The sequence below is a fragment of the Schistocerca gregaria genome, chromosome 1, assembly GCF_023897955.1.
Source record: "Schistocerca gregaria isolate iqSchGreg1 chromosome 1, iqSchGreg1.2, whole genome shotgun sequence".
NCBI lineage: Eukaryota > Metazoa > Arthropoda > Insecta > Orthoptera > Acrididae > Schistocerca > Schistocerca gregaria.
In genome coordinates this window covers 298,353,291-298,373,637 of record NC_064920.1, presented here as the reverse complement: position 1 = coordinate 298,373,637, position 20,347 = coordinate 298,353,291, and the positions used below count along the sequence as shown (strand labels likewise).

At 44.0% G+C, this 20,347-nt stretch overlaps 1 protein-coding gene across 1 annotated transcript in view; it reads left to right on the top strand.

The window, feature by feature from the left end:
* The window catches only part of LOC126341869 (glucose dehydrogenase [FAD, quinone]-like), a 29,794-nt gene extending 14,579 nt beyond the window's left edge, over positions 1–15,215 (top strand). Inside the window, exon 3 of the mRNA XM_050001808.1 lies at positions 9,999–15,215. Within this exon, the coding sequence (XP_049857765.1) occupies positions 9,999–11,585 (1,587 nt within the window). The 3' untranslated portion in view covers positions 11,586–15,215. The remainder of the gene's footprint in view (positions 1–9,998) is intronic.
* The last annotated feature ends 5,132 nt before the right edge of the window (positions 15,216–20,347 follow it).

Here is a 20,347-nt window from a genome sequence, read left to right as displayed (position 1 = left end):
TCGCGTTTTAGCACGTTATCTTCGTGGTGTAGCCATTTTAATGGCCAGTAGTGTAACTAACGGCTTTGATTTTGAAGATAGCGCCATTTTTTTTTCAATGTAGGCGTGTAAGATGTCAAAATACACCATGTGCGAAGTGTATCGTACTCATCCGTCTCGAACCACTTTTAAAAATTCTTTCTCTGGAACAGAAAACTCGAAAAATTTCCACGTATTGAAAAGATGAAAGTCCATAGCGGATGTGAGCCATGCCTCACTTCATCTGAAAGAGCAGCGATGCTAACCAGTTGCAGTCAGAAATTCGTGATTACGATGTCGCCATTTCTTCGTTAACAGCATAGGGATTTTTACGGTATTCATTGCAACATCTGATGAATGTCTTGTGTAAGAAACAGATTTCAGTATTGAGACATATTTTTCTTGAATTCAATTTTGTTGCTCTCTTACAGTGAAGTGGAAAGACTTGATTTATTATCGTTCGAGTATCTACATAATCTCTTAATTCCAACCGTAATACAGGAATTTTAAAAAATCATATATTTGTTTAAAGCAGACATATTCTGATTGAACCTGTCGATACGATTAACGTATCAGTTGTAGAAACTTAACAAAATCAAAGAAACTTCGCAGTCAAACAAACTGTCAATCAAACGTCTCGCATTATTTACATATACAGCCAATGAGAGACAGTCTAACTATTGCGCCTTGTTCGACAGAAAGCCTATGATCGTGAGGTACTTGGTTTAAACGTAAGTTTATCTTCTAACAATTAACATATCAACTATTACCATATTGCTCAAGTGCAGTGAATATGTATTTAAGAACTTCCACTCTTCACATACATGGCGCTATAGTCTGGAACCGCGCGACCGCTACGGTCGCATTTTCGAATCCTGCCTCCACCATGGATGAGTGTGATGTCCTTAGGTTAGTTAGGTTTAAGTAGTTCTAAGTTCTAGCGGACTGATGACCTCAGAAGTTAATTCACATAGTGCTCAGAGCCATTTGAACCATCTTCATGTACAAATTACTTGTTATGAGCTCACAAATACTGAAGCTAATTCTAATTTGTTTCCCTTATACGAATCTCCTCGCGATATTTACTTTTTCATAAACACAGTTCATTCATTTGTCACAGTCCACGTACGCTTTTCCCTTTGTTGAGGAATAAAATAACGTATAACTTACGAACCGTCACACTTTTCTTTCACTTTCTCTGCACACACGCCTTTAATTTAAGAGTCCAATAAATAACGTCCTTCAAACGAGATGTAATTAGAATCTGCCACAGAACAGCTCACGGATATCCTTGGCTCTATCCCAAATGTTGAATCTCCCATACACAATCTCTCTTCCACCTTCTGTCCTATACTCTCTGGACATCTTCCCGTAGTCTATAAATAATTTCTACGTACACAGTATTTCAGGGAATGGTTATTCGTCCCACACTAACACAATGCGCGCTCCATCCATGAGAACACCCTTCATTACGTCGTCAGTTTCTCAGAATAGTTCCAGTTCAATTCCTTCTCGTTACAGTCCTTCCTTCGATCCCCATCACCTTCGGTCACATTCTAAGCTTTAATTCGAATGAAGTTACTTCTTCTTTACAACACTACACGACCGTCCCCACATCAACAGACTTCCTTCATACTCAACCTCAGTATCAACTGTCTCTGATCTCGTACGTCGATTACAAAACACTGGTATTTATTTCTATCGAACGGGCATAATATTGACTATAGACATCTTAAAATTTACATCGCATAAATCTACAAGAAAAGAATACATTTACAAATAATGATTCAAATAGCAATATTAATTCATTAACACTTTGTTTTGTACGTACAAAGATCTAAATAAATATGCAATAAATATACACTGGAAAGGCAGTTAACAAACAGAGAATATCGTCAAATTAACGCATACGTAAAACGAAAATCTCCGTCTCATCATAGCTAAGTTTCATGTATGCTTTTATTTGTCACAAAAGACCAAATATTTATGGTACCCCATTCTCCTGACGGCGGTATAGTGATCTGTTACTTTGCTATTATATCAAGTCCAATATCTTTTGTGTTGTTGAAGCCTTCCGCGACACTCTTTCCAACGGCACAGAAAAAGTAATGGATTCCATAAAAAAAGTGAGTGTCGTAATTCGAGAGCTATAAACGTTAAGGTTACTTGCATACGTCAGACAGTTTGCTGCCCTGTTCGGTATAAGTCAGCGAAAACCGCGCCTCCATATATTTACTCGCTCTGAGTACATTTTTGGCGAATGGCTCATTCTGTAAGGTAGTGGTCGTCCTACTTTTTTGGTTCGACAGCCGATACTGACGCTGTGGAACGGCACCGCGGCCGCATGTGTACCGTTATTATCGTCAATTAGTAGCCTACCTAAATTGGTGTCTTACGAACCACCAATAGACTAGCTACAGTAAGGGTGCGATAGGCCGCCGGTCCCCGAGTACTGGTCGTTAAAAGTCGGCACCATTGCAAAAATATTATTAATGTCGACTGTTATTTGTTTCAGATTGCCGCCACACTCAGCGACCCAAGAATTGTGACATAACCGCCTGGCGAAATTGTATTGTCTGTGTGAGCAGATGATTAACTGTTTCACAACCTTGGAACACTTTTCAGAGGTTCACCTATATCTAGTCTTGTAACAAATGTCTGATATATTTTCTTTTTTCGAAATTACAAAAATTACTCTGGAAAATTAAAGTTTTCCCAAAGGTAAAAACATCGTTGAAGGTATAGCATGGTCATGTTCTCGGGAACAAGTATTCTATTGAAATTTAAAAGCAACGCAGTAGAGAAAATGTTGTCAGTACTGTCATAGCATTTTCCTACTACATACAAATAACAAAAGAAATCAAATTAAGTAAAAGTACTATCGAAAACCAGTTACAAGTTAAATACATATTCAAATAGATTTCGGGATTGCAGCCGCTCGTCGTAAACTTCACTCCAATAATTCAAGTGGGCACCTGCCAGTCATCTTCAGGTGAGCCATTTAAGAATGACAGAGAGGTTTTTCTTTCTTTTTTTCCTTTATTGGATTTCGGCAGGAGCACAATACGCCGCTCTGCAGCCTAAAGAAAAGTTAAAAAACAGAATCAGGAGATATCATAACAATAAAAGCAGGCGATGAAACGGCGACTGTTAAAAACGGAAACATGGCGAAAGAGTTGCGAAGAAAATATAAAAACAAAGGGTTGGTGATGCTGATGAAAACACTTGGTAAATAGACAGGCACAATTAAAAAAATACGGCGACAGTCTGGTTTCTGTTTGAACAGTTAAAAACACAAAAAACACACCTAACGACAGTATGGTGGCTGTTCGCAACGCTTAAAAAGGAGAATGCACAACATCAAACACTCAAGGAAACACTGTACTATAGAGTATGAAGGCATATAGATCGGGGGGGGGGGGGAGGAGGACCTGGACAGATGAGGGGGAGGAAAGGGGGGGAGGAGAATAAATGCAAGGAAAATGGGGGGAGCCAATGGAGGGAGAGGGCAGAGAAAAAGGAGGGGAGTGGGGTGGACATGAGGAAGGTGCGGGAAAAGCAGTGGAGCGGAAAGAGAAAGGACTCTGGGGGAGAGGGTGGAGTCAAGGAGTGGGTAGGTGGAGTAAAAACAGGATGGAGGGGAGGGGGGAGTGGGAGCCCAGGAAAAGGACAGAGGGAGTGGTGGGGAGGTGAGGGTCATAGTTGATAGGAGGGATTGATGGAGGGGGAGAGGACTCATCTGTAAGGGGGAGTTGATGGAATCCACCCCAGAAAAGGAGACGAAGGGTGTGGAGGTGCAGGGTAGGGGAGACACAAAGGTGAAGGCGCAGCAGCGAGCAGGGGTTGGAGAGGAAAGGAGCAACCAGGAATTAGGTCATAGAGGATCCACGTGGGGGGCAGGAGGGCATATACAGAAGCAAGGCAGAGTGCACGGCGCTCGAGGATCTGGTGGGACTTATAGAATTTGGGGGAGGGGGGGGGGGCGGATATCCAGGCGGGACTGGTATAACAGAGGATGGTACGAATTAAGGATTAGTAGGTGGAGACATTCACTGCTCCACCTTACATAGTACTGACGCGCATGTGTCACAGTGACAGAAGGTCCGCACTGCCTGGCGGCAGCGCCCTCGATGGTGGAACTGCAAGCATCTGCTGTCTTCGGCATTGCCGTTCGTCGCTGTTATCGTACTATTCTGGTGTCTTCGTCTGGAACAAAACACGGAGATGACGGGATTCCACGCATTATCCAGCTGGTAGCCACTGTCCCGATTCATTAGCTTTCCCTCGACACTTATTTCAAAGGATTCTTTTATAATGGAGTCCCAAAAAGATGTTGCTGTGGCCAAAATTAATGTTTTGTCATAGTCCAATGAATGTCCGTTGGAGATACAATGTTCTACAACTGCAGACTTGCTGGCTTGCAGAAGGTGAATGGTCAGTGCAAGTTTGTTCCATTGTGCTTGTTGTTTGTCCTGTATAGGCATACCACACTGGCAAGGTATTTTGTAAATTCCCGCTTTGCGCAATAATAAATTATCCTTCACTTATCCGAAATCTTAGATGGTGGCCGGAAAATGACTTTCACCTGAAAGTTGCTAAGGATTCTTGCTATTTTGAAGGAAATATTTCCAACAAAGGGAACAGAATCTACAGATTTTGCTTACGTGTTCTTATTTTTATCCACTTTCCAGTTCTTGGTTCTAACTGAGAATTCCCCGTTAATTTGCCGGGTCGAGTATCTATTGTCTCCGAACATTGTCGTTAAATGTGCAAGCTCTTTAGGTGAACTATCTGCAACCGACACTGTATGGGCCCTGTACACAAGGGTTTTAAGCCCACCTGTGCTTTGGGATGGGTGATGGCAACTCGAAGATTGCAAATACAAATCAGTGTGAGTGGGCGAACAGTAAGCAGAATGTCCGAGAGAGCCATCACTCTTCTCTAACCAAGACATCCAGGAATTGGAGACTACCATCTTTCTCCAATTCCATAGCAAATTGAATGTACTCACGAATGGAGTTAAGATGATGTAAACAGCTCCATTAACTTGTCTTCTCCGTGGAGCCACACTACGAAAGTATCATCCACGTACCTCCGAAAAACAGTTGGTTTAAGAACCGCTGATTCAAATGCTCTTTCCTCTAAGACCTCCGTAAAAACATTAGACACCAGGGGAGACAAGGGGCTGCCCATGGCGGCACGGTTAGTTTGTTCAAAATATTGTTGGTTAAAAATAAAATATGTTGAGGAAAGAGCGTGCCGAAACAAAGCAGTGATGCCTGACTAAAACTGTTTACCAATCAGTGCCAGGAATCAGCAGAGGTACCTTTGAAAAAAAGATACTTCACCAAAACTCACTAAATGATCCGAACTATTTAGGTGGATAGCCCACAGTCTGATGACGAAATCGGCAGAATTCCTTATATGATGTGCACATTTGCCAACCAATGCTCGCAGCAAGAAAGCAAGATGTTTGGCTTAATCATATGTTGGGCGTCAATATTACTCACTATTAGTCGCAAAGGAATACGTTCTCTGTGCCCTTTAGGAAGACCATACAGCCTTGGTGGTACGCTGCCATGTGGTCTCTGGAGGTAACGAGGAAGAATTCAGGCGTGTGCACGTCTGTCGTTGCACACATGTTGCAGGGTCGTGATAAATTTTTCTGTACAGGAAGACCTTTAACTGCAAGATATGACCTCATTTTTAATGTACTGAAATATTCCTATTTTGGAATGATATTTGAACCAAAAGTGAACATCGCAATCTGACTAACTTTTGGGTAGTATGTTGTAGTTGCCAAGAACATTCTTATAGCACAACAATAACGAAACATATTGTTCTTGTGGCATCGTTCGAACATGAAATACTCTTTGAGCAAATTTCTTCCAGAGCGCTGTCCAGGGAGAATGGATCAAAGCTCGGTTGGTAAACTCCCAAGTACTGAACCGGAGTCTGGTGTTTGATCCTGTCAGTGCTGAGATTTTAATGCCGGTTGTCACTTCTTCCATCTCTGGCAACATTTGTTACTGTGCAAACTGACGAGTAGCTTCATGGATCGCAATGATCGCTAAATTGTAGTTTCCTTCATAACTGGCTGGGTGAAGGCAACGGGGTACCCCCCTCTCTAATATCATTCCAAGTAAAGCACTGTGGCGGCACTAAAGCAATTTTACTTAAATCCTTCACCAAAGAAAACGAAGTAAGTATTCGAGAATTCGAATCAAAAACAGCTGCCAATGTGAGTAACTTAGAAGTATAAACTCTCGATGTAACGTTGCAACTCAAATAACTCAATAAAAGCTAGTCTTACGGTTCAAACTGTATAGCAATTAGGTTCCTTTCGGAGTATGATGATATGATAGCTCTATACTTAGCAGTTATATACAACCGCTCGATCGACGAAAGATCGTACCTAACGACTGGAAAATTGCATGGATCACAACAGAGCTTAAGAAATGAAACAGGAATATCCCACAAAATTACAGACCTACATACTGACAGAGATTTGCGGCAGGAGTTTGGAACATTATGAATTATTTAGGAGATCATAAGCTATTGACACACAGAGTCAGCAGGGATTAAGATAAGATCTCTCGTGTGCAACACAACTAGCTCTCTATGCTCATGAAGTAATGCTTGCTATGTCACATTGATACTATGTTTCTAGATTTCCAAAAGGCTTTTGGTACCAGTCCTTACAAGCGGCTTCTAATTAAATTTCGTGCTTCGGAGTATTATGTTAACTGTACGACTGTTTCGCGATTTCCTGTCGGTAAGGTCATAGTTCGTAGTAATTGACGGAAAGTCTTCGAGTAAAACAGAAGCGACACGTGGAGTTTTCCAAAGAAGTGTTACAAGCCGTCTGCTGTTCTTAATCTATATAAATGGCTGAGGAATAAATCTGTGCAGCCCTTCGGAGTATTATGTTAACTGTACGACTGTTTCGCGATTTCCTGTCGGTAAGGTCATAGTTCGTAGTAATTGACGGAAAGTCTTCGAGTAAAACAGAAGCGACACGTGGCGTTTTCCAAAGAAGTGTTACAAGCCGTCTGCTGTTCTTAATCTATATAAATGGCTGAGGAATAAATCTGTGCAGCCCTCTTAGATCGTTTCCAGATGTAGCTCTCTTCTACTGTCTGTAAAAGTCATCAGAAGATAGAAACCAATGGCAAAATGATTTAGACAGTAGATCTACGAGGTGGCAAAAAGAGGCAGTTGACTCCAAATAATGAAAAGCGTGGGTCATGCACATGAGTACTGAAAGGGATTCAGTATAAACGCTGTCAACTAAACTAAATGCCTATGGATTACAATTAGAAATAACTTACACTGTAACGATCAGATAGATAATATTGTGGCGAAGGCGAGCAAAAGACTGTGTCTTATTGGCAGACCTCTACTACAGAGAGTGCCTACACTACGCCTCTCCATCACCTGGTCCAGTGTTGGTGTGTGTTACGGGGTCTTTACCATATAGAATTGACGGAGGGTATTAAAAAAAATATTTAGACTCAGAGATTAGTTCATTTTGCTCTACCGTGAAATAGGGGAGAGAGTGTCACAGGTATGACACACGAGTTGAGCTGAAAATAATTAAAACAGTGACGTTTTTCGTTGCAGCGTGATCTTCTCACGAATTTTGAATAGCCAACTTTTTCCTCCGAATACGAAAATATTCTGTTGACAGCTACCTACAAATAAAATAAGAAAATGGTTCAAATGGCTCTAAGCACTATAGGACTCAATATCTGAGGTCATCAGTCCCCTAGACTTAGAACTACTTAAACCTAACTAACCTAAGGACATCAAACACATCTGAGATGTCCAGTCAGAGGGGTGCTCTGAACACACTTTCGACAAAAAAAGCTCAATAGGCTGTGGAGTGGAAGGGTTAGACTAGCAATAGAACAGTGCATCACCATTGGACTAGACACTCATTTATTGAACACATACGTCAGGTATTACACAAAAGGAACTATCAGTACAAATTACAAAATAATATTCTTTTCATTTAAGTCACTCAAACATTTAAACAGGCAAATACCAATCATTTAACTGAAAGCCTTTTAAGAAAGCAAGACTAGAAAATTTGAATGATGAATTAAAGTCATATTTAAATAGGCTCTGACCGAGCACATATTTTAAGACGAAATACTTCCTTTAAGGAACTAGCGATCAAAATTAATTACATAACCCTCAACAACCATACTACATCCAAGACATTTAAGATTAAACATCTGAGAGCTGCAGTCCCGAGTTTTAAGCAGCACGTTTCAGATGAACTGCACTGCAACAGTACAATACAAGTCCCTCAGATGATCTCCTCACACAGGAAGTTATTGCCGCAATCGACAAAATAGCAACATCATTCCATGTACAGACCTAAAACAAACTAAAAGCTCTCTTAAGTTTGGTACAGTTAATTCCCTTTCAACATAACATACATCACAAGTCTAGCCCTAGGACGGCACCGACACCGCGCAATTTAGCACGCGAAAAACTACAGCGATGCACTCATCACGTATCCTTACAAAATCCAAGAACAGAGAGCCGGCTCTCCAATAGCGGAACATTTAACCACGCGCAGCGTGCGGGTTTTGGGATGCTGATCTCGCCCTTAAACTCAACACCAGTTCAAATACTAGTCAGCCTACAATCTTGAACCACCATACACATTCCTTCAGTTACTGCGTAGAAAGCCAATGTCATAGGCAAACAGACCAGCATATGATAAAAGCTCAAGCAATTTCCTTACTAGCCAACCCTTATGAATAGTAGCCGTATTTTTTTTAACGTGAGTACACCCACAATCAAAAGACAAACAACGCCAATCATAAGGACAGTAGCACATAAGCAAGTAGCAATGATAACTTCTGCTTAGATTGGCTACAAATCACCGCGTGATTCAACACACCAGAGAACAGTCTTTACAACATAACCATCAATACAATAGCAAATTACTCACACGTATACTCCCCCACTATTTCGATTCGCAAAGCCATAGACAATACGTGGAGAACGTATCCCTTAGACTAACATAATGGTGCTCTCTCAGTTACCCCAAATAACTGACTCCCTTAGTTGCACAGCAAAGAACCAGACCTAATGAAACCACCACAGTTTTCGCCTCTAAATTGTCACAGTAGAAGTGGGACTCAATTACAAATGTAATTTTACATCACCATTTCCCCTGATTTTCACCCGTTTATAACGGCAGGCAGCAACATCGTACGGAAAAGAGCGTAGACACAAGCTCTTACCAATTCTCTTCTCCGAAAGCAGCCACCGCACCTCTCGGGAACCACTGGGACATCCAGTGCAAAAATCGTTACTCCTTCACACAAATTACTGGACGTCCGCTTCCCGCTGCTTGCCTGGCGCTTTCTGTTCAGAGCCAACTTGTATATCTCTATGCGATAGCTCCGGTCCCACACTCGCTGCGTCAACCCGACAACCGTCTTCCACCACGTCCCGGAGCCCAACCCCCTGCAGGACCTCGCCTCGTTACTTCACGCGTAGGCCCCAGGGGGCGCTGTTTACCGCCCTGACAGTGGCAGGAAAGATAAACCACCAGAGCCGCCACGGCTCAACATCCATGCCCGAGACAGGATTCGAACCTGCGACCGTAGCAGCAGCGCGGTTCCGGACTAAAATAAGAGAAATAAGAGCTCACTTGGAAAGATTTGCTGTTCGTTTTCCCATCCGGTGTTCGAGAACGGAATAGTATGGAAATAGTGCGAAAGGGGCTCAATGAACTTCCTGCCAGGTACTTATGTGTGCATCGGAGAGTAGCCATGTAAATGTAATTCTGTGGGTAGCAACCTGTGGTTTGAAGAGAGCTTTACCTTTATGGAGGGATAAGGTAGTGGACTAGAGCATCAGGAAACGACACACGGAGCTGTCAACAAACAACTCACCTGACCCAAGTGTTCAGGAGGTGCGGCTGCCCTGTTGTACGAGGCTTCGTCGCGTTGCAGGTGGACTGGGCCTACCTGACCGAGCCAGACGGGCGGTCGTGCCTGGCGTTCAAGGGCGGGCGCTGCCCGATGCCGCGCGGCAAGGCTCTGGGGGGCACCAGCGCGCTCCACGCCATGATCCACATCCGCGGCAGCCCTCAGGACTACGACGCCTGGGCCGCGCTGGGCAACGACGGCTGGGCGTACCGGGACGTGCTCCCGTTCTTCAAGAAGCTGGAGGCCTTCGACGAGAAGGAGCTGCAGAGGCGGCCGCACACCGAGTCAGTCCACGGCCGCGACGGTGCCATCCGGGCTACGAAGTCGGAGTCCCCACTTCCCTACACGGTCGCTCTGGAAGAGGCTGTCCGAGAGCTGGGATTCAACATTATCCAGGACTACAGCGCCGAGCCGAACCTGGGGTTCGGGCACGTACCTTGCAACATCGAAAACGGCACCAGGTGGAGTGCCGCTCGCGGGTACCTAGCGCCAGCCAAGGACAGGGAGAACCTGCAAGTCGCCAAGTCCGCGTACGCGACGAAGGTGCTCGTCGATCCGAAGACAAAGGCGGCGTACGGTGTACAGTTTGTAAAAAACGGTGAGCTGAAGGAAGTTAGAGTTAAGAAGGAGGTTATCGTTTCGGCAGGAGCTATCGACACCCCTCACATACTGATGCACTCGGGAATAGGACCGAAGGACCACCTGGAGGAGTTCGGTATAACTGTGATAAAGGATCTGAAAGTCGGATACAATCTACAGGATCACCAGGTTTACACTGGGCTCTACTACACGAGGGAGCCTCCGCCGAAGAAGTCGCTCGAGGAGGCCGCCTTCGAGTACTTGATGAACAGGACGGGGTTGCTGTCGGCCAGCAGGACCAGCACGTTTACAGGGTTCGTCCGGACGGATCGGGCGCCTCCCAACCGAGTGGGGCTCCCGGAGGTGGACTCGCCGAGCTACCCGGACGTGCAGATGCACTACTCGTACGTGGAGAGAGGACATTCGGGCGCGCTGGCCGCGTTCTACAACTACGGCGAGGAGGCGGCGGCGGCCCTGGCGAGGCTGACGGAGCGCGACGACGCGCTGCTGGCGATGCCGGCGCTGCTGGCGCCGACGAGCCGCGGCCGCGTGCGTCTGGCCGGCGCCGACCCGCGCCTGCGGCCGCTCGTCCAGGCGGGCTACTACGCCGACCCGCGCGACCCTGACAACCACGTGGCCGGCGTCGCGGTCGCGCACCGCGTGGGCGCCGCGCGGGCGATGCGCGCCGCCGGCTACTCGGTGCGCGACCTGCCGCTGGCGGCGTGCGCCGACCGGCCGCCGCTGACGGAGGACTACTGGCGCTGCGCGCTGCCGCACCTCGCGACCACGCTCTTCCACCCGGTGGGCACCGCCAAGATGGGGCCGGCCGGCGACGCCGACGCCGTCGTCGACCCGCAGCTGCGCGTCCACGGCGTGCGCAACCTGCGCGTCGCCGACGCGTCCGTCATGCCGCTGATCGTGCGCTGCAACACCAACGTGCCGGCAATCATGATCGGCGAGAAGTGCGCCCACATGGTCGCCCAGCACTGGCGCCGCCGCGACGACGCTCACCCGCTCAAGGAGGAGTTGTGAAGAGACAACCTTTCCCGTATGTCAGTCAAGATAACCGGTTTCACGTAATGTGGTCCGTATTCAGGCCATATACGTTATGAAACGTCCCCTTAGAAAATTTATACAAGACTGTGCTTAAACTGAAACACAATATTTTTTAGCGCAACGCAATCTGACTTTCAAAAATCCCTACGAAAGAATGGCCCTGACTAACATTAACCTATACGTTTCACAAATTACTTACCTCACAAAAATCTTCGATACTCAAGCTACTGCAATACAGCGAGCGCCACTACTGCCAGCTAAATAAAAGATTCAAACTGCTGAAGGCACTAACTACTGATAGGCATAGTTAGCAAATGAAAGATTTTAATAAAGAACAAACAATGTATTTACCTCACTAGTCATAATATATATAGCAGTTCATGACACCAGCTCTTACAAATTTGAAAACTCCGCCATCTCTCTCCCCACGTCCACCACTGCTGGCGGCTCACCTCCAACTGCGCAACGCTACGCGCTGTTAACATCCAGCTGCCGCTGCTCAACACTACAATGGCAGACAACAATGCAAACTAAACACATACTGCGCACAGCACAGCCAGTGATTTTTCATACCGAGCGCTAAGCGTGAAACGTCCCCTTTGAAAAATTTATACACGACTGTGATTAAACTGACACACAATAGTTTTTAGCGCAACGCAATCTGACTTCCAAAAGTCCCTACGAAAGAATGGCCCTGACTAGCATTAAGCTATACGTTTCACAAATCACTTACCTCACAAAAATCTTCGTTACTCAAGCTACTGCAATACAGCGAGCGCCACTACTGCCAGCTAAATAAAAGATTCAAACTACTGAAGGCACTAACTACTGATAGGCATAGTTAGCAAATGAAAGATTTTAATAGAGAACAAACAATGTATTTACCTCACTAGTCATAATATATATAGCAGTTCATGACACCAGCTCTTACAAATTTCAAAACTCCGCCATCTCTCTCCCCACGTCCACCACTGCTGGCGGCTCACCTCCAACTGCGCAACGCTACGCGCTGTTAGCATCCAGCTGCCGCTGCTCAACACTACAATGGCAGACAACAATGCAAACTAAACACACACTGCGCACAGCACAGCCAGTGATTTTTCATACCGAGCGCTAAGCGGCGTTGCCAATAAGAAAACGTAAACAGCCTACTTACAACGTAGTGACACAGTAACCTATCTTACAGCTAATCTAGGGCGTGGGTTGGGTTGTTTTGGGGGAAGAGACCAAACAGCGAGTTCATCGGTCTCATCGGATTAGGGAAGGATGGGGAAGGAAGTCGGCCCTTTCAAAGCCCAAGACTAACCTTATTCTATTTAATACCGTAGAGCTTCAGAAACAAAGTTCAATATTAAATTCAGCCACTAGCTTAACTTACAATTTTCCGGTTTTAGTAATTCTTTTGCTAAATTAAGTCAGAGTGTAGCGAATTTTATTACATTCAGTTTTCACACAACACGTGTCAACATTCAGTTGCCACGCTTTTGGTGCTAATTATATGTGCATTAACCTTTCTTTTGCAGTTACTATAGTAGGACTGACGACCGTAATTTTCCCCAAATCTCTAATATCTAACTAACGCCAGTTAATTGTTAACGTAACAACCGGACATTTACTTTCTTTATTAACTTTACCCATTTTCAAAATTAATTTCCACCAGTTTCATTGCATTTTCCTTTCATTTAGATGTGGCCCTTCCTCCCTCTTTACCGACAGATTAACTTCGGTGACGACTGCTTTTCCCAAATTTCCATTATGTAAACGCAGTTTGATTTTTCACTGTCATTAAGGTCCATAAGTGAGGTGGAGGTTACATGTTGAGGAATTAAATTATGAAATGAGACACTTAAAGTAGTAGATACGTTTTACCATTTGGGCAGCAAAATAACTGCCCCTTCAAAGGAACCATTCCAGCATTTGCCTGGAGCGATTTAGGGAAATCACGGAAAACCTAAATCAGGATGGCCGGACGCGGGATTGAACCTTCGTCCTCCCGAATGCGAGTCCAGTGTGCTACCACTGCGCCACCTCGCTCGGTGTAAGCTACACCGTGTTTCATATTTCATGTTACACATTTCTAAAGGTTGTAGAGGGCACTTTAGGAGATCAGTTTTACGTAGGAACTCATGTTCTGAAACGTAATACAAAGACACTACGGAGCGTCAAAGTTAATAGGTGCCGGTGTCTGTATACAGGATGAAAAGTATTTAAACCGACAAACTCTAGGAGGTTGTAGGAGACATCAAAACAAATATTTTTCCGTAATGTAATTTTTCCCTATGAGGAGTATTTAAACCGGTACAGGAAGATTTCTCTGGCGACAAATTAATTAAACCAACAAAAAAGTCCAGAGGGGACATTTCTGGTGATCGAGCAGGCCATGCTACAGGACCACCTCAGCCAATCCACGTTTCTGGGAACCGTCGGTCCAGGAATCGACGCACACGACGATTGAAATGTGCCGGCGCCCCGTCATGTTGGAACCACATGCGTTGTCTCTAGTGAGAAAATTGTAATAGTGCCTGCCTTTTAATGACCTAGGTAGCAGATACGGCCCAGTTAAACAGTCTCCAACAATACCGACCCCCACATTAACAAAGAACCGCACTTGATGAGCGCTAGTAACTGTAGCATATGTATTACCGTAATAGGGCCAGTAAACCGAAAGTACTCTAGCAGAGTCTGCATGGCGTTAGCAGTCAGCGGTGGTCGCTGCGGGAATACTGATTATTCTTTCTGTTTTACAGTCCCTGATAGTACATACTGAAAAAGGAATATCGCACTACACTAATTTCGGACCGCTCTATCGAATGGATACGAACAATTACGCTTTACAAATGATATTAATTGTTGCTGGAAAAAAATTGACGTTTTCCGGCGACACTGGTCGTCGCGAGAAGCGTGATGAGCAGTATGTGATTGGACAGACTCTACATATACCTAGTCTAAACACACATACTCGAACAGCTTAATGCGCCAGGCCGAATACGGTTTTAAGAAAATTTTTAATTTTCCACGCTTATTGAGGCACATCCTGATCTCATCCCAAATCTCTGCCTCTCGATTTACGACACAAAAACAGCTAAAATGCTATAACACACAGTTAAAATGTAACTCACTTCACAAAAAAATGGATGGTGCACGCCACTTCCCTCCTTTACGACTGTGGCAAAAACAACAACAACATAGAAACAGCTGGCAGTGTTTCTTTGTTTCTGTAAGATGGGAACTGTGTACTATGAGTATGTCTGAACATGTCACACTATATCGGAGACCGGTATTCTTGAAATAATAAACAGCTTTTGACACATTGGTACAAGGGAAGAGTTGTCTCTTTTTATGTTCAGTCTGACGCCATAGGGGATGTATGAAATTCCATTTTCACAGACCAGTCACATTAACTGGTCGCGAAGACTGTGATGAGTTCAGCGATTTTTATCATCAATAATGTTCGACGAGCTCAGTGTGTTCGTAGCATTAGTTATCAAACGTAAAGCCTTCAAGTTTTGTACCTGGGTTGTGACTCAACCGTTCAATATTTTCAGAAAGTCATATTTATGTACAATCAAGAATTGCTGATAAAATAAAACTTTATTTGCCACCTGTTTCGATTTGTGTCATAAATATTCACAATTCATTTAGCTTTGGGCTGCATGAATCTGTGAAAGAAACAGATGACACAACTGTTAGTCGACTCTGCTTTAAATATGGTCAGCATCGACTTGTAAAGGGTACGGCTGGGCAAACGATACTAGAGTTCGAACGGGCTCGACATTACGCTGACCACCGCAGCCTTCGATACCGTACCGAGCTTATTCGAACAACCACGTGACATTTGACTCGTGCGGTGCGAGTGCAAGGGATACGCAAGAAACAACGATTTAGCAACAGCCATAAGCTATGGCTCTGCTCGAAAGTCTACAGTTTCGTGAAATACTGGGAGAAATAGTGCTGTACATCTTCCTGTGATTCACTTTCCTCATTTTCTGACCCTTCATGTTCTGTTCCTTAATCATGGTTCAAATGGCTCTAAGCACTATGGCACTTAACGTCTGAGGTCATCAGTCCCCTAGACTTAGAACTACTTAAACCTAACTAACCTAAGGACGTCGCATACATCCATGCCCGACGCAGGATTCGAACCTGCAACCGTAGCAGCAGCGCGGTTCCGGACTGAAGCGCCTAGAACCAATCGGCCACAGCGGTCGGCCCTTAATCATGTCCGCTTTCAAGTATAAAATTCTCTTTTCAGTGTATGACTGAACATCACACAAACAAATGATCAAATTCATGTCCTAAGTAAAGAAGAGCAATAAGGTTAGGTTTCCACAGCGAGAGCAAGAAATGGATACGACTCGTGAATAAGGTTTTCCCTGAAACTTATTTCCAGCTGTTGGTTAATGAGCCGACTCGTTTAGTAAATGCTTCTGAGAACACACTTGACCTCTTAGCAACAAATAATCCTGAGCTAATAATGAGAATCAAAACGGATACAGGGATTAGTGAATACAGGGTCGTCGTAGTAGTAGCGACACTGAAAGTTAAAACTCTCAAATCGCCCAAAAATAAACGAAAAATATTCGTATTTAATAAAGCAGATAAAAATTCGGTTGACGCCTTCCTGAGAGACAATCTCCAATCCTTCCCAATGTACTGGTAAGTGTAGACTAGATGTGGCTTGATTTCAAAGAAATAGTATCGTCAGTAATTGAGAGATTTATACCAAATAAGTTAACAAGTTTCGGAGCTGATCCCCCTTGGCAGATAAAACAGATCAGAACACTGTTGCAAAAACAACGAAAAAAGCATGCCAAATCGAAACGTACACAAAATCTCCAAGGTTGGCTGTCTTTTAAAGAAGCTCGAAATTTAGCGCTGACTTCAATGCGAGATGCTTATAGTACTTTCCAGAACGAAACTTTGTTTCGAAACCTGACAAAAAAATTCAAAGACATACTCGTCGTGCGTTAGCGGCAAGCCACAATCAATGTCTTCTCAAGGCGATAGCTATGGAAATACTATTTATGAAAGTGCTGCTAAAGTACTACTAAACTCGGCCTTCCGAAATCCCTTCACCAAAGAAGAGGATATAAATATTCCAGAATTCGGATCGAGAACAGGTGCCAACATGAGTAATTAGAGGTACATATCCTCGGAGTAGTGAAGCAACTTAAATTACTTGATAAAAGCAAGTTTTCCGATGCAGACTGTATGCCAGTTAGGTACCTTTCAGAGGATGCTGATGCTGTAGCTCCCTACTTAAAAATCATATACAACCGTTCGCTCGACGAAAGATCCGCACCTAAGAGCTGGAAAGGTTCGCAGCTCACACAAATATTCAAGAAAGGTAGTAGGAGTAATCCACTAAATTGCAGGTGAGGATCATTAACGCTACAGGATTTTGGAACATATATTGTGTTCCACCCTTATGAGTGAATTACCTCGAAGAAAACAGTCTATCGGCAGACAGTCAATACGGATTTAGAAAACATCGTTCTTAAGAACCACATGTAGCTCTTTACTCACATGAAGTGTGAGTGATAGTGGCAAGGGATTTCAAATTGATTCCGTATTTCTAGATTTCCAGAAGGCTTTTGACACTGTACCTCACAAGCGGCTTGTAGTCAAACTTCGTTGTCATGGAAACATCGTCTCAATTAGTCCTGTCAGATTCCTGTCAGAGGGCTCATAGTTCATAGTATTCAACGGAAAATCATCGTGTATAATAGAAGTGATTTCTGGCTTTCCCCAAGGTAATGTTATAGGCCCTTTGCTGTTTCTTATCTATACAATAGATTTAGGAGACAATCCGAGCAACAGCCTTCGGTTGTTTTCAGAAGATGTTGTCGTATATCGCCTAGTACAGTCAACAAAAGATCAAAACAAATTGGAAAACGACTTTGAAGAGATACCTGTATGGTGTGAAAATTGGCAACTGACCCCAAATAATGAAAAGTGTGAGGTCATTCACATGAGTGCTGAAAAGAATCCGTTAAACTTCGGTTACACGGTAAATCAGTCAAATCTAGAGGCCTTAATTATAATTGCGAACAACGTAAATTGGAAAACACACATAGAAAATGTGGAAAACGCGAAGCAAAGACTGCGTTTTATTGGCAGAGCACTTCGCAGCTTGCCTACACTACCCTTGTCCGTCCTCTTTCGGAGTACTGCTGAGCGATGAGGGATCCTCACCAGGTGGGATTAACAGAGTACATCTACTACTACTACTACTACTACTACGTGATGAGGCCCAGTGGACCGCACGCATCAAAAGTTGCCTCCTCCCCTGTACTCTGTCCATTGCTGCTATCCGCCATTCGTCCACATCTATTGACACTTGTTTTAAATCTTCATGGAGTCCATTCCTGCAACGGAATACATCTGGAATTTTGAAAGAAGAGCAGCACGTTTTGTATTACCGAGAAATAGGTGAGAGAGTGTTACTGACATTTTGGTGTGGACATCATTGAAACAAACCCGTTTTTCGTTGCTGTGGAATCTTCTCACGAAATTTCGATCACCAACTTTCTCCTCCGAACGCAAAAATATTTTGTTGAAACAGACCCACATAGGGAGGAACAACCATCATAACAAAATAAGGGAAATCAGAGCTTGTCCGGAAAGATATTGGCATTCGTTTTTTCCGCGCGCTGTTCGAGACTGGAATAATAAAAAGTTATTATGAAAGTGGTTCGATGAACTTTCTGCCAAGCACTTAAGTGTCGAATTCAGAGTATCCATGTAGATGTATATGTATATGTGGGTGACATGCGTCATCAACTAAGCTCTCGGTGTAACATGCTACGGAATGAAATTTTTTTGACTAACCATGAACTTAAACGAAATTTTCTGTGTGCAATGGATTGAAACTGTAGATGCGATAGATGGACGATGCTTGTAATGTCGACAGTACGTTGATTCTGAGTTCAGGAGAAAACTGCGAATGAGATTTGCTGTGGTATTTCAGCTAATGAGCTCACTCTGCTGATGTTGCTACTGCTGCTTATGCTACGTCGTTCGGTGATAAATCACCCAACGTGAATGCAACTTAATGTGGGAGTTCGGATAAGGTACTGATGTAACACTGACATTGCAGGTAGTTTAACATCACAACTGATGTTCGCTGGCGTAGATACAACACATTGGGAATGACTGAAGGCACTGGTGACGGCTTCTTCCAGTAAGCTACATTTACATTTGGCCCCAACACCACCGCATTCTCAAAGAAGTGTCCATGAAATTTAATTCCAACATTATCCAAAGGCTAGTTCAAAAAGGCTGACAGGAATTTACTAGATTATTTCTTCTACGTGAATGAAATAAGGAACTTGAAGCACCTTGCTCTGTGTTAAAATGTAAATTAATGCAGATGAGTAGGAACAACAGTGCTACAGTGTTAGAAAAGAGTGTTAGTGGTGTGCTGCCATACGCAGTCTCATTGATTAAATATCCCGGTGCAACGTTACAAAGAGACATGAAATGGAACAAGCAGGTAAGGTCGTTTATACGGAAGGCAAATGGTCGAGATCGGTTTATTAGGAGGATCGCCGGGAAATGCACCTCATCTATAAAGGAAACCGCGTACAGAGCTCTTGTGTGACCCATTCTTGAACACTGCTCGAGTTTTCAGGATCCCCACCATCACGGGTTGAAGGAAGACAAGCAAGTAATTCTGAGGAATGTTGCTAGATTTGTTAGCGGTAAGTTCGATGAACACTCGAGTACTACGGAGGTGCTTCGTGAACTCAAATGGGACCTTCTGGAGGAAAGACATAATTCTTTTCGTGAAACACTAATGAGAAACTTAAAAATAGGTATTTGCGCCACAGTGCTGAAAGGTCCTACCGCTACCAACACATATCTCTCGTAAAGACCAGGAAGACAAGACAAATCAGAGTACACGTGGTCTAGGGCTAGCGACTTCGATTAGTTATCAAAGCGTCCTCTGCCACTGCTTGCATCTTGAATAAAATTCTTCAACAATGGCGGCCGATGACTTCTAGCATAAAAATGACACTCATCCTGCCAGCAACCTTGTCAAACAGGGCGGAGATGCGGGCAGAGATTCAGTGCACTCTCTTATCCTCGGAGTGAGAAACTGCCCTTAAAGGCGGAAGAATCAGCAATGATATAAGGATGCAGAAGGCAATGGAGCTACTGCATTAAAAACGAGTAACGTGTGGCCTGTAACTGAAAAAGTGTCATGATAATAATCTCTCCATTCGCAGAAGATTCCGGACCAGTCCCCATTCGGATTTCCTGGAGGGGACTGTAAACGGGAGGGAACCACGAGAAAAAGTTTGAATAAACAAACAAAGGATAACGTTCTACGAGGTGGGACGTGGATCGCAGAAGATCGAATGTGGTAGAAAATCTAAAAAGCGAAATGCTAAGGCAATGGTCAATGGTCAGTGAAGTGAAATGGAAAGAGGGCAAGGATTTCTGGTCAGATAAGTATAGGGTAACATCAACAGGAGCAGAAAATGGTGTATCGACAGTGGAATTCGTTATGAACAGGAAGGTAGGGTAGATAGTGAATTACTGTGAACATTTCAGTGATAGGATTGTTCTCACCGGAATCGGCAATAAACCAACACCGCTAAAATATTGTAGTTTTACATGCCAACGTCGCAAGTGAAGAACAAGAGAAAAATTATGTGAGGATATTGAACGGGTAATCCAGTACGTAAAGAGAGATAAAAATCTAATACTCACGGGGGACTGGAATGCGGCTG